At 42.2% G+C, this 12,975-nt stretch overlaps 1 protein-coding gene across 1 annotated transcript in view; it reads right to left on the bottom strand.

Annotated features, from left to right (window-relative positions):
* Positions 1–354: 354 nt before the first annotated feature.
* Positions 355–12,975, bottom strand: part of LOC125881296 (scavenger receptor cysteine-rich type 1 protein M130-like) — a 39,245-nt gene continuing 26,624 nt past the window's right edge. The window contains exons 6-12 of the mRNA XM_049564383.1: positions 11,642–11,806; positions 10,953–11,099; positions 6,146–6,195; positions 3,509–3,773; positions 3,131–3,415; positions 2,316–2,398; positions 355–2,193 (exon numbers count right to left, since the gene is read on the bottom strand). Coding sequence (XP_049420340.1) covers positions 2,074–2,193; positions 2,316–2,398; positions 3,131–3,415; positions 3,509–3,773; positions 6,146–6,195; positions 10,953–11,099; positions 11,642–11,806 — 1,115 coding nt within the window. The 3' untranslated portion in view covers positions 355–2,073. The remainder of the gene's footprint in view (positions 2,194–2,315; positions 2,399–3,130; positions 3,416–3,508; positions 3,774–6,145; positions 6,196–10,952; positions 11,100–11,641; positions 11,807–12,975) is intronic.

Raw genomic sequence — 12,975 nt, 5'->3', positions numbered from 1 at the left:
TCGTCCGCTCTCCATCCTGTGACTCCAAAATTAATAAGAAGTCCACTATTGGGGAGATCGTTTTGGTCACTTAAATGCATCCCAGAGAGGATAAGAACCTCGGCCGAATCCTTTGCAAAGTATTTTACCGGATAGCAACAACCCTTTGATTAGAATCTGTTTATTGATTGGTTAGCTGATCTGATCAGTCCAGACCCAATTTAATTTGTTAATCAACAAGATTAAAAACACAATAGTCACAGCAGCATAACCTTTATATCTGACCTAAGTTGCTCTCCTAGTTCTTGGAAACTTCAGGGACTGTGATATAAAAAGATTTACGCACACAAATAAGTCAAAACAACTTGTGGGGGGTATATGTAGATATTTTATTTGTTTACAATACAAGATGAGCTATGATGCATGGTCGAACATTGGCTGTACTGACAAGGACAACTATGTCTAATAATAAATGAGAAACACACTCAAATTGACTATTAATGATCAATAACTGAACCAACCAAAGCGCATATAGACTTGATGGGCAACTGATTACAAGCATTATGTATTATTAGACTACAAATCGAGCTCATGTTATGAATAATGACTGATATGTAGAGACTAGATGAAAAGGACTTTGTACCGAATGTTCAGGACTTTCTGAACTACCCAAGTACACGGAGGATTCAAGCACAACACACTGCAGTTTGAACTGCTCAAATTGTCTGATTGATAGGGGAAATCCTTGCACTTAGTTGCTGGCAGGTTACCATGGTGACCAAATGATTTGAATATTATACAGATCTTATATTATAATTGCTTCCTTCTGAATGATTTACTGGTGTTTTAGCTTCTTGGTAAAATCACATATCTACCATCAAACAATGTAAAATCAATGACAAACTGACCCAGACTCCCCATGGAGGCGGATCGAGACCCTTCTTTTCAAGTGGCCTCGGTCTGGGATCAGTTAACAACTGCTGAACCAAGACAAACCCACCAAGGTTTGTTTTAAACAAACCTAATGGGTTGGGTGTGAAAGCACTCTAAGACAGCTCAACAGTGTCCAGAGCCCTCATCATCTCAAGGTGAATCTCATCCACCTCTGGAGTTTTGCCACACTGGAGGTTTTCGACTACCTCCGTGACTTCTGCCAGAGAAATGGACAAGGCCTCCCATGATCCTTCAAGCTCTGCCTCCTCTATAGAAGGCATATCTGTCTGGTTCAGGAGTTCCTTCATGTGTTTCCTCCACTATCTGACAATGTCCTCATTTTGAGTCAACAGTTCTCTTCAGCTTGAAACAGCCTGGGCTAAGCTCTGCCTCCCTCTCCTGAGTTGTCTGATTATCTGTCAGAAGCTTGACTGAAAGTCCTTCTCCAGGGCCTACCCCAAACTCCACACACACAGTTTTCACCCCAGCGACCACAGACGCCGCAGTCCTGCTGGCGTTTCTAGAGTCTCCTGATTGAGCTCGAAAGGACTCTTTCTTCAACTAAATGGTCTTTTTCACCACTGATGTCCACTAGCAGATTCTTTGGTTTCCACCACATCGGGCACAGGTGACCTTCTACGCACAACCTCAACAAGGCCCACCTGGACTCCATGTCTCCAATGGCCATCGGGACACAATAAATTTGCTAAAGATTAGAAAAAAAGTTGTGGTGATGGCAAATAAATGATGGTGAAGGCATGGGAAAGATTGTTTTGTTATTAAAAAGGCAAATGTTCATTGTAGGTCTGTGACAAGTCCTCTTGCATGAAAGTCTGATGCACTACATGTCCATCCACCACCCTGACCTCCATGTACTTACTTTCCATCTTGCAACATAACGGTCAGACTACTTACTACACTGCCACTGAACGAAATCTCAAGGTGCAGAATTGTTCAAAATGGACTTGACTCCTTGTGAAACTGGGCTCCAAAAACCTGGTTGGATTATCACTTGAGACTGAGAGGAGAGACCTTTAGTTATCTCTTCCTGCTTTCATTCTTTTAGCCATTTGACAAGGATTTAAAAGAAATGTTCCATTCAGAGTTGATGTTTGGCAGGTGAGAAATCTAATTAGATGTGAGATGAGCTCTTTGGAGGTCCTACTCTTCTGCCTGGGCTCCTTCCTCTTCAGCCGATCCTCCTTCAGCTCTGGAAACACCGAGGTTGTAATAATCCACCTCGATGTTCTCCTGTGGGCCTGGCTTCTTCCCTCTGGTGGTCTGGAGAGACATGACAGCACACAGATATGAGTTATTGCATCACTCCTCTCTTCAGTTCAACACACACAGGCTAAGAGCTTCGTTTGAGCCAGTCCTCTAATCAACAGAGATGTGTACGGTACCTTAAAGATGAAATAGATGACAGTGTTGAACAACAGCAGAATCAGCGGCAGGACGACCAGTCTGATGATAAAAGCTGCTGGATCTGATGAAACACATTCACAGACACACACATCAGTACAGCTGCTCCCATCAACCTTAGACTTCAGTCACGTTAAATCACCTAAAATCACTCATCAGTTAACGAAAGTCACTGTGAGGGGATGAATTAAAGCCTGCTCATTCTCTCCCTTATGCCCCTGTCTGGTTGAAATGAAATCAACACCTTCACATAAAACCACAGGAGGTTGCTTAAAGGGGCAGATTGCCACAGTTTGAAGCATCAGGGAATAAGCCCACTTCTCTACCCATCAGGATGCTATTGTCCTGGATAATTTTACAGTTCAGATCAGAGGAAGGACGACACTGGAAGATCGCTGTCACAGATGATTGGTGCATCTCAAAGTCAAGGAAGGTTCCTTAAATGGCTGAATTTAAGGAGGCTATCGAATCTGGCTGAAGGACTGTTCCAATGTTGAGGATCCTTTGAATTCTCCCAGTGACTGAATCTTTCCTTCAGAGAGTTTTCAAGGATACATGTGTGTATCCTCAGTGGGCATAAACTACCCACAGTTCTTTGCAAGTAATTTGCCAGAATTGAAGACAGACCTTCTTCAGTGATGCATATCTTGGCATTCACTAGCCTGTTCCAATGTGTGTTCACTGAATGCTAGGAGGGATCTTGCCTAGCCTCTGTAGGACTCGACTCGGAAGGACCCATCCTTCCAAAGAAGCATCCTTGACTTTGAGAAGCAACAGATGTCACTGATGGGCTTACCTGAACAGGTGAGCTCCAGGGTGGAGGAAGACCAGGACAATAATGTTCCACACTCTCCCAGAGCAGATCCAGAGTGAACACAGTCAAAGTTGATCTTCCATGCAGATCTGTTGGAGGAGTCCTCTCTCCTTCCTGCTGAAACAGCAGAGCCACAGTTCAGGTTTCTACAGAAGGCAACTGCTGACGTCAGAGTCCAGTCAGAGCCATCCACTGGTCTCCAGTCTCCTCGTTTCACCTCCAGTGTTCCACTACAGCGACTGGATCCTCCCACCAACCTGACAGGATCTGAACAGAAACCAGAAAGTCATCAGTAAAAGAACAAAGTGAGTTTCATTACAACAGAAATGAACCAAATCAAATCTGCAGCTCCTCTTCTACCTGAGCAGGTGAGTCCAACAGCTTTACCAGATGAGCAGGTGTTTCCATCTGAGCCTGAGCTTCTACAGTCCAGGAGAGCAGACTCATTACCTCCACACTGGAACTCTTTGGTCCACATTGGAGCCTCCACTTCTCCATAGAGCGCCCCCTGGAGGACTGAAGGAGCCCCACAGCCCAGCTCCCTACAGACCACCTCTGCATCCTGCTGGTCAAAGTCATCTTCACACACTGAGGACCACGACTGGTTAGACTGGTTAGACTTCACCTCCAGTCGTCCTGAACACAGATTAGTCCCGTTCACCAGCCTGACAGAGTCTGGAGGGAGAGAGAGAATTTAAATTTTAAAACTGATCTTTATTTGTGATTATTGATACTATGAAACAGACATGATACATCTCATCAGACACTGTACAGATTCACATATTCCCAAACCATTAGTTCAGGAAGTCTGATACACAAGCAGTTTCATCAGAGTGCAGCCTGGAAGATCTTATGATCAACTACAGGGTTTTTGATACAAGCATATCTTGGAAGATTACTGTCATAGATGATGTAACAGACCAGCTTACCTACGCAGGTGATCTCCATGATGGAGGAAGAGGAACCTGATGTTACACACTCCCTCAGGGTATGTCCAGCCTGAATACAGCTAGGACTGATCTTCCATGCAGATTTGCGCAAGGCCTCATTTCTTATTCCTGCTGAAAAAGCAGAGCCACAGTCCAAGTCTCTGCAGACGACAGCTGCTTCCTTCAGAGTCCAGTCAGAGCCATCCACTGGTCTCCAGTCTCCTCGTTTCACCTCCAGTGTTCCTGCACAGCGACTGGATCCTCCCACCAACCTGACAGGCTCTGAACAGAAACCAGAGGGTCATCAGTAAAGGGATAAAGTGAGTTTCATTAGAACAGAAATTAAGCAGAATCACAGCTGCAGCTCCTCTTCTACCTGATCAGGGATGCTTTTCATTGTGCTAACTTATAATTCACGTCCTCTCTCTTCCTGTGACCTGCAAATCGCTCCCCCTTTCCCATCATGGAGGATCTTTGAATCCCTTTCATGCAACTTGAGGAGACAAGGAGTTAGGAGGCCTCCGGAGGATGTTAGAGTGAGGAAACACAGGTGTATCCCGTGTGTCCACTTTTATTAAGTGTCATGAGGGATAAATGCTGCACCTCCACATGTGGCTCAATAACTGACACCACTCAAGACTGACACTGTGGAACCAAGGATTTCTCATTTGGCAGCTTTGACTCCTCCATCTTCATTTCTGTTATTTGCATCTCTCTCACACATACTTACTGGGAGGAAGTGAAGGAAGCAAGGAGGGATGTTAACATAATGAAAAGAACCCCAGGTGAGTCCAACAGCTCTGCCAGGTGAGCAGGATTTTTAATTATTTGATGCAAAGCTGAGCATCTTACACAGCTACTGCATATCAGGTGGACTGCTGACTAGATCTATCCATCTCCATTCATTAGTAAGTATATTTCCTTTGTCGTCACAGGTGCCTTGCAGGGGGAATTGTGAAACAGCAGCAAGGGCCTCGGCACACAATAAAAGCACTCACAACACAGTATATCCTACTTGTGGCGAGGTGTCCTCCAGGGCAATGGCCACATGGCAGTTTGTCCTGCCAATGCTTGCATGGCAGATTCCTTCATCAGACTCTAAATTTAATGCGATTTTACTTGGGAGTTAATTATCATCACTCCCCACTACCTACTGAGCTGAGCCTGGTGTCAGGTCAGAGCTTAGATTTCAAACAATGCCTGTATTCTACATTCAGGTCACATGGAGGGCGACATACTGTAATGAGGAAGTCACATACACAAGCAATTACACAATTCGTACTTTCTACAAGATGTTATCATCAACATTTATGATTTCAATACAAATATTAATTCACATCTGTCATGTTGCTGAGCAGACCTCTGTGTCATTCATACCACATAAAGAGATTCTAACTAAGTCATAGATGATGTCACAGACAGGCTTACCTAAGCAGGTGAGCTCCAGGATGGAAGAGGAGGAACCTGATGTGACACACTCCCTCAGAGTATATCCAGCCTGAATACAGTCAGGATTGATCTTCCATGTAGATGTGCGCATGGACTCATTTCTTATTCCTGTTGACACAGCATAGCCACAGTCCAAGTCTTCACAGGCTTTAGCTGCTGACGTCAGTGTCCAGTCAGAGCCATCCACTGGTCTCCAGTCTCCTCGTTTCACCTCCAGTGTTCCACTACAGCGACTGGATCCTCCCACTAACCTGACAGGATCTGAACAGAAACCAGAAAGTCATCAGTAAAAGAACAAAGTGAGTTTCATTACAACAGAAATGAACCAAATCAAATCTGCAGCTCCTCTTCTACCTGAGCAGGTGAGTCCAACAGCTTTGCCAGATGAGCAGGTGTTATTATCAGAGTCTGAGCTTCTACAATCCAGGAGAGCAGACTCGTTACCTCCACACTGGAACTCTTTGGTCCACATTGGGGCCTCCACTTCTCCATAGAGCGCCCCCTGGAGGACTGAAGGAGCCCCACAGCCCAGCTCCCTACAGACCACCTCTGCATCCTGCTGGTCAAAGTCATCTTCACACACTGAGGACCACAACTGGTTAGACTGGTTAGACTTCACCTCCAGTCGTCCTGAACACAGACCAGTCCCATTCACCAGCCTGGCAAACACTGAGATGGACAGAGAGAACAAGTTCATACCATAGCAGCTATTATAGTATTTCAAAATTCCTGACTTTGACACCTCTACCACATCTTGTGGTAGCATGAAAAATGACATGTTGACGACAGCAATGCCTGATGAACAGAAACAAGATCTACCACCTTAAAAGGAGGTGGGCTTGCGGTAAATCTTAAGAGCTGCTGATAATCTGTTCAGTGTATCAGCTAAATGAAGTGTTTGGTGTTTGTTCTTGCACCAGGAACAACGAGCAAAGTTCCAGATGATCTGGAGACTCAGCAAGTCAAGGATGTGTCAAGGAGCCAGAGTTGGGTGGAATTTTAATTTGTAAAATGTTCTCATAGTAGTGGTTGCAACCTTTCATCCTGTTTACTTTTTCATGAATACTTAAGTTATGTCTGGATACACTCATTGTGCTACTTTTAATTTATTAACATTCTTTTCCATATTGCACATTTCAGTCTTTCCCTCTAAAACGTAAGATGTTTGGTTCCTGCTGATCCTGGTTCTGGCGTGGCTCTTCCTTATCAGGTAGTCACAACCCGTCATAACTCTGATCACAGTAGAATAACAAATGAAGCTACAACATATTCAGATTAGACTTCTCCTGTTCTGTGGCAAAAACCAATGTCTCGATACTGAAAAAGCTGGTAGATACATAGTTTCACATCATGTTCCAGACAAGATCAGTGATTCTGGATTGTTACAATTGCTCAGTCTCAGAGCAATCTTTGAAATGACAACATCTGCACAGCATCAGCTTGAAAAGGGGATCATCACTGCGTAAGTGATTCTGTTTGCCATGACTCTGAACCTGGTTGTCAAGTCAGCAGAGGTAGAGTGTTGAGGAGTCTTCATGGATCACTTGACGGTGAATATATTGGTGCCTTAATGCAGATGGGTCCTTTAGGATCTTGAGACATGTCATCCAGGCCCAGCTGAGTTTTAAACCTGGAATGTCCAGGTCCATTGTCTGGAGGATGAAGAAGGTGACGGGAAAGTTTTGCTTGAAGGTATCCAGATCCCATCTTAGCAAAGTCTACACCCTCAAGGACAAGGCGGTACTCAAACAGCATCAGTGGCTGGGACTACCACAAAATTTGAGTCGTATCACTTCAATAGTGACGTTGGGATGGGTAGTGTTCTGAGACTTTGCTAAGAAGGTGTCAAAGGGAAGCAGAGAGGCCACATGATTCAAGAAGAGATTCAAGCACAGATGGAGGAAGTATGTGCCATATGGATCATAGGGATGAAGGAACAGGACACATGGACCCATTGGGAGCAAGTTGTTGATTGAGAGATTATTTTGCCCTGATTACTTTGTTCCTGTCCAGTCAGTTTACAACATCCTTTCTCAGATGTGTTGGACCTTGAGAGGCAGCAGAATATCTCAGTCACCATTACAGAGACCACACACAGGCCAAAACCGGGTTTTCATGATATCTGAAACAGAAAGGCAAATGGTTTTGCTGGAATTAACTCTCCCCTGGGGAGAGTTGAGGATGGTGTGTGTCTGTTAAGGTTGGCTGCAGTGACTTCATTGGCAAGTTCCTATAAAGGACATTAAAGCTATTTGGAAGACAAGTACATCTAACTGGAAGAGTCCTAAACATTGGCAGGTGATTAACAGCTTTAACCTAAAAGTCTTTCCACAGAATCTCTCGCTATCGGATCATTATCTGATTACTTTTGATTTCTTTTTACTCGATCACACGCCACTCAGCAACAGTTACTATACTAGATGTTTATCAGATAGTGCTGTCGCAAAATTTAAGGAAAAGATTACTCCGTCATTAAATTCAATACCAAGTCCCTCAGTAACAGAGGTTTCCCGTACCGACTTTGATCATTTTGTCGATAGCGCCGTAGGCTCGCTGCGAACAACACTTGACTCTGTAGCTCCTCTTAAAAAGAAGTTAAAAAAGCAAAGAAAATTCGCTCCTTGGTATAACTCTCAAACCCGTAAGTTAAAACAAATATCGCGAAGGTTTGAAAGGAATTGGCGATTAACCAAACTGGAAGAATCTCGTTTAATCTGGACAGACAGTCTCAAAACTTATAAGAGGGGCCTCCGCAATGCCAGAGCAAACTATTACTCAGCATTAATAGAAGACAATAAGAACAACCCCAGGTTTCTTTTCAGCACTGTAGCCAGGCTGACTGAAAGTCAAAGCTCTATTGAGCCTTGTATTCCTTTAGCCCTTAGCAGTAATGATTTTATGAGCTTTTTTAATGACAAAATTCTAACTATTAGAGGCAAAATTCATGACCTCCTGTCCTCAGATAGTACCTATCTAACCTCAAACACAGCTGTAAGACCTAATATATATTTAGATTGCTTCTCCCGATTTCTCTTCAAGAATTGACTGTAGTGATTTCTTCATCTAAATCATCAACGTGTCTCTTAGACCCCATCCCAACTAGGCTACTTAAGGAGGTCTTTCCTTTAGTTAACACTCATATATTAGATATGATCAATATATACTTATTAACAGGCTATGTACCACAGTCTTTTAAGGTAGCTGTAATTAAACCTCTACTAAAAAGCCCACCCTGGATCCAGAGGTGTTAGCCAACTATAGACCAATATCTAATCTTCCCTTTATGTCAAAGATCCTTGAGAAAGTAGTCGCAGACCAGCTGTGTGATTTTCTCCATGATAATAATTTATTTGAGGAATTTCAGTCAGGATTTAGAGTGCATCATAGCACTGAGACAGCACTAGTTAAAATTACAAATGACCTTCTGATTGCTTGGACAAAGGACTTGTCTCTGTACTTGTTTTATTAGATCTTAGTGCGGCGTTTGACACAATTGACCATCAAATTCTACTGCAGAGACTGGATCATAATTGGCCTAAAGGTTCTGCACTAAGCTGGTTTAAATCTTATTTATCTGATCGTTTCAGTTTGTTCACATTCATAATGAATCATCATTACGTACTAAAGTTTGTTTTGGAGTTCCGCAAGGTTCTGTGCTTGGACCAATCCTATTTACTCTATATATGCTTCCTTTAGGTAACATCATTAGAAATCACTCTATAAATTTCCATTGTTATGCGGATGATACTCAGTTGTATTTATCGATGAAGCCAGAAGAAAGTAATCAATTAACTAAACTCCATAATTGCCTAAAGGACATAAAAACTTGGATGAGCACCAATTTCCTGATGTTAAATTCAGACAAAACTGAAGTTATTGTTCTTGGCCCCAAACAACTCAGAGACTCTTTATCTGATGACATAGTTTCTCTTGATGGCATTGCTCTGGCCTCTACCACTACCGTAAGAAACCTCGGAGTAATATTTGATCAAGATTTGTCTTTTAATTCTCATTGAAAACAAACCTCACGGACTGCATTTTTTCATCTGCGTAATATTGCGAAAATTAGGCCTATCCTGACCAAAAAAGATGCAGAAAAATTGGTCCACGCTTTTGTTACCTCTAGGCTGGATTACTGTAACTCTCTGTTATCAGGTAGCTCTAGTAAGTCCTTAAAAACTCTCCAGCTAATTCAGAATGCAGCAGCACATGTACTAACAGGAACTAAGAAAGGAGATCATATTTCTCCTGTTTTAGCTTCTCTGCACTGGCTCCCTGTAAAATCCAGAATTGAATTTAAAATCCTACTGTTAACTTATAAAGCTCTAAATGGTCAAGCTCCGTCATATCTTAGAGAGCTCATAGTGCCTTATTATCCCACCAGAACACTGTGCTCTGAGAACGCAGGGTTACTCGTGGTCCCTAAAGTCTCCAAAAGTAGATCAGGAGCCAGAGCCTTTAGCTATCAGGCTCCTCTCCTGTGGAATCATCTTCCTGTTACGGTCCGGGAGGCAGACACCGCCTTCACATTTAAGACTAGACTTAAGACTTTCCTCTTTGATAAAGCTTATAGTTAGGGCTGGCTCAGGCTTGCCCTGTACCAGCCCCTAGTTAGGCTGACTTAGGCCTAGTCTGCCGGAGGACCCCCCTATAATACACCGGGCACCTTCTCTTCTTCTTCTCTCTCTCTCTCTCTCTCTCTCTCTCGTATTCTATTACTGCATCTTGCTAACTCGGCCATTCTGGATGTCACTAACTCGGCTTCTCCAGAGCCTTTGTGATCCACTGTCTCAGATTAACTCATATCTCTGTTTTGACTGGACAGCGTGACGTGTGTGGTTGTGCTGCTGCCGTGGTCCTGCCAGATGCCTCCTGCTGCTGCTGCTGCCATCATTAGTCATTAGTCATACTTCTACTGTTACTATACACGACTATTGTCACACATGTATACTGCCAGATATTAATATATACTTTCAACATATTGTACTACAGTAGCCAGAACTATAACTATAATATTATTACTTTCAATAATGTTGTTGTAAGCTACTGTCATTACCTGCATCTCTCTCTCTCTGTCTCATTGTGTCATGTGGATTACTGTTAATTTGTTATGCTGATCTGTTCTGTACGACATCTATTGCACGTCTGTCCGTCCTGGAAGAGGGATCCCTCCTCAGTTGCTCTTCCTGAGGTTTCTACCGTTTTTTTCCCTGTTAAAGGGTTTTTTTTGGGGAGTTTTTCCTTATCCGCTGCGAGGTTCATAAGGACAGAGGGATGTCGTATGCTGTAAAGCCCTGTGAGGCAAATTGTGATTTGTGATATTGGGCTGTATAAATAAAATTGATTGAAAAACATGATACCTTGATTCTGATACCAGCAGATCAGTGTAGTGCTAACATGTATGTTGTTCAATGATGACAGTCTACCTAAGCTATTAGCGCTGTTACAGATGCTGATGGTGAGGCCGTCAACGATGTCCTTTAGAGATGAGAAGTCCTTTACAATGTACATGTGAATTTCATCAGGATCGGAGGCGATGGATCTCAGTTCATTCTTGTCAGCATCGTTTAATCCTGAGAGAAAAATATAGTGTTAATAACTGTGTCGAAAAAACGGGACTCAAAACAAAGAAAACCATTCGGCTGGCAAAGTAATAAAATTGTGGTTTTCTAACACCTAAACTAAACAATTGACAGACCAGACTGATGGTTGAGCATTTTTCATTCCATTCACTACAAATCATATGGACTTTACATTACTGCTCATATCTGCTAAAGCATGTCCCATGATTGTAACTTGACTTTATTTCTTTTGGACAGCTGGTGGCTTTAGTTCAATTTGGTCCACTACTATAATCAAATCACAAAGACTGAAATTAGGCTGACCTGGTGCTCATGACATAAAGAAATGAACTGATATAAATGATAAATGCTGTCATTTTTACACTTTAAGGAATGATCTAGCTAACATTTTTATTTTGACAAACATGAAGTACCACATTCAGTTTATATTGATGTCACTTATATAAGTATTGTAGTTTCAGAGCTTATCCTTATTTTACAAATTTTTCTGATGCTGTTCTGCTTCATCATTATTCAAACTCAGAGTCAGTCACCAATAGCGTAGACCTCGATTCCAGCGTTCTTCAAGTTCTGTGAGGGAAGGAATGTGTCATCCTGGGACTCTCCATCAGTGATCAAGACAGCAATTTTTTGGGAGTCTGCTCGCATTCCCACATTGGATTGAAAGTTTTTAAGGAGGATATAGTCCAGAGCCCGTCCTGTATGACAGTAAAAAAAAAGAGGGATCAGAAACCATAGTGTTGTGAAGTTGGGGGAGTCAGTTCAGGTGCCCCTTGTTCCAGTAAAAACGAAGTAATTATTAGTATAATCACTATTTGCATAATAATGCCAACATTTTTAATATTGTACAACAATACTATGCTATAATTCACATTACTGCATACTTTTCTATTGGATTGCTCTACATTTGCACACATAACATCTACTGCACATCTGTCTGTCCTGGAAGAGGGATCCCTCCTCAGTTGCTCTTCCCGAGGTTTCTCCCATTTTTCCCATTGTAAGTTTTTCTGGGGGGAATTTTTCCTTATCCCCCGTTAGGGTCCATGTACAGAGGGATGTCATATGCTGTAAAACCCTCTGAGACAAAATGTGATTTGGGAAAATGAGCTTTGTAAATAGAATTGAAAATTGAATTGAAGTATTACAATAACATTATCAATATGATACTAACAACAATAATATTATCATCATCATCATCTCATTTTTCATGGTAACCCTAATATCACTGCAATCAGTATAATCATTATAACAAACAGGAAAATGTTCTTTTACAACTTCAGCTGAAGTCTCTTTTCTGAAGATGATTTGTCAATAATATTTTCAAATACACTGTTTTTTTGTATAATCTGTTTGGGGGAAGATTTCATTCACACATTGCTCAAAATATACACTATATACTTCTCTATGTGGTAAATATGTTGTAAACAATCACACACACACACACACACACACACACACACACACACACACACTGTCATAACCAAGAAACGTTAAGTTAATTTAATCAGTTTGTCTTGTGTCTATGTTGTCTCGTGATTTCCTGTTTTATTTTGAAAGTTAACTCTCCTCTCGTTTCAGGCAACTTGCTCCTTCCCCTGTGTGTTTTCCCGCTGGTCTGATTGTCTGCCCCGCCCCTGATTGTTTCCACCTGTGCCCTTACCCTGTGTGTATATATTGTCTGTGTCTCCCTTTGTCCTGTGCCAGTTCGTCTTGTCCTTCGTGTCAGAGAACCAGCGTCGTATCCATGCCATTTTGCCATTGCCATTGTCAGGTCTTGTTATTTTGATACTTTGTTCATGTTTGTTTTCTGTTTTGTTTTTTCATAGTGATAGTTCAGCCTCAGAGTGATTTTCTGTTTGTTTCT

The sequence above is a fragment of the Epinephelus fuscoguttatus genome, linkage group LG20 (assembly GCF_011397635.1).
Source record: "Epinephelus fuscoguttatus linkage group LG20, E.fuscoguttatus.final_Chr_v1".
Lineage (NCBI taxonomy): Eukaryota > Metazoa > Chordata > Actinopteri > Perciformes > Serranidae > Epinephelus > Epinephelus fuscoguttatus.
Note: the sequence above shows the minus strand (reverse complement) of the source record. Positions and strands in the feature narration are given on the sequence as shown.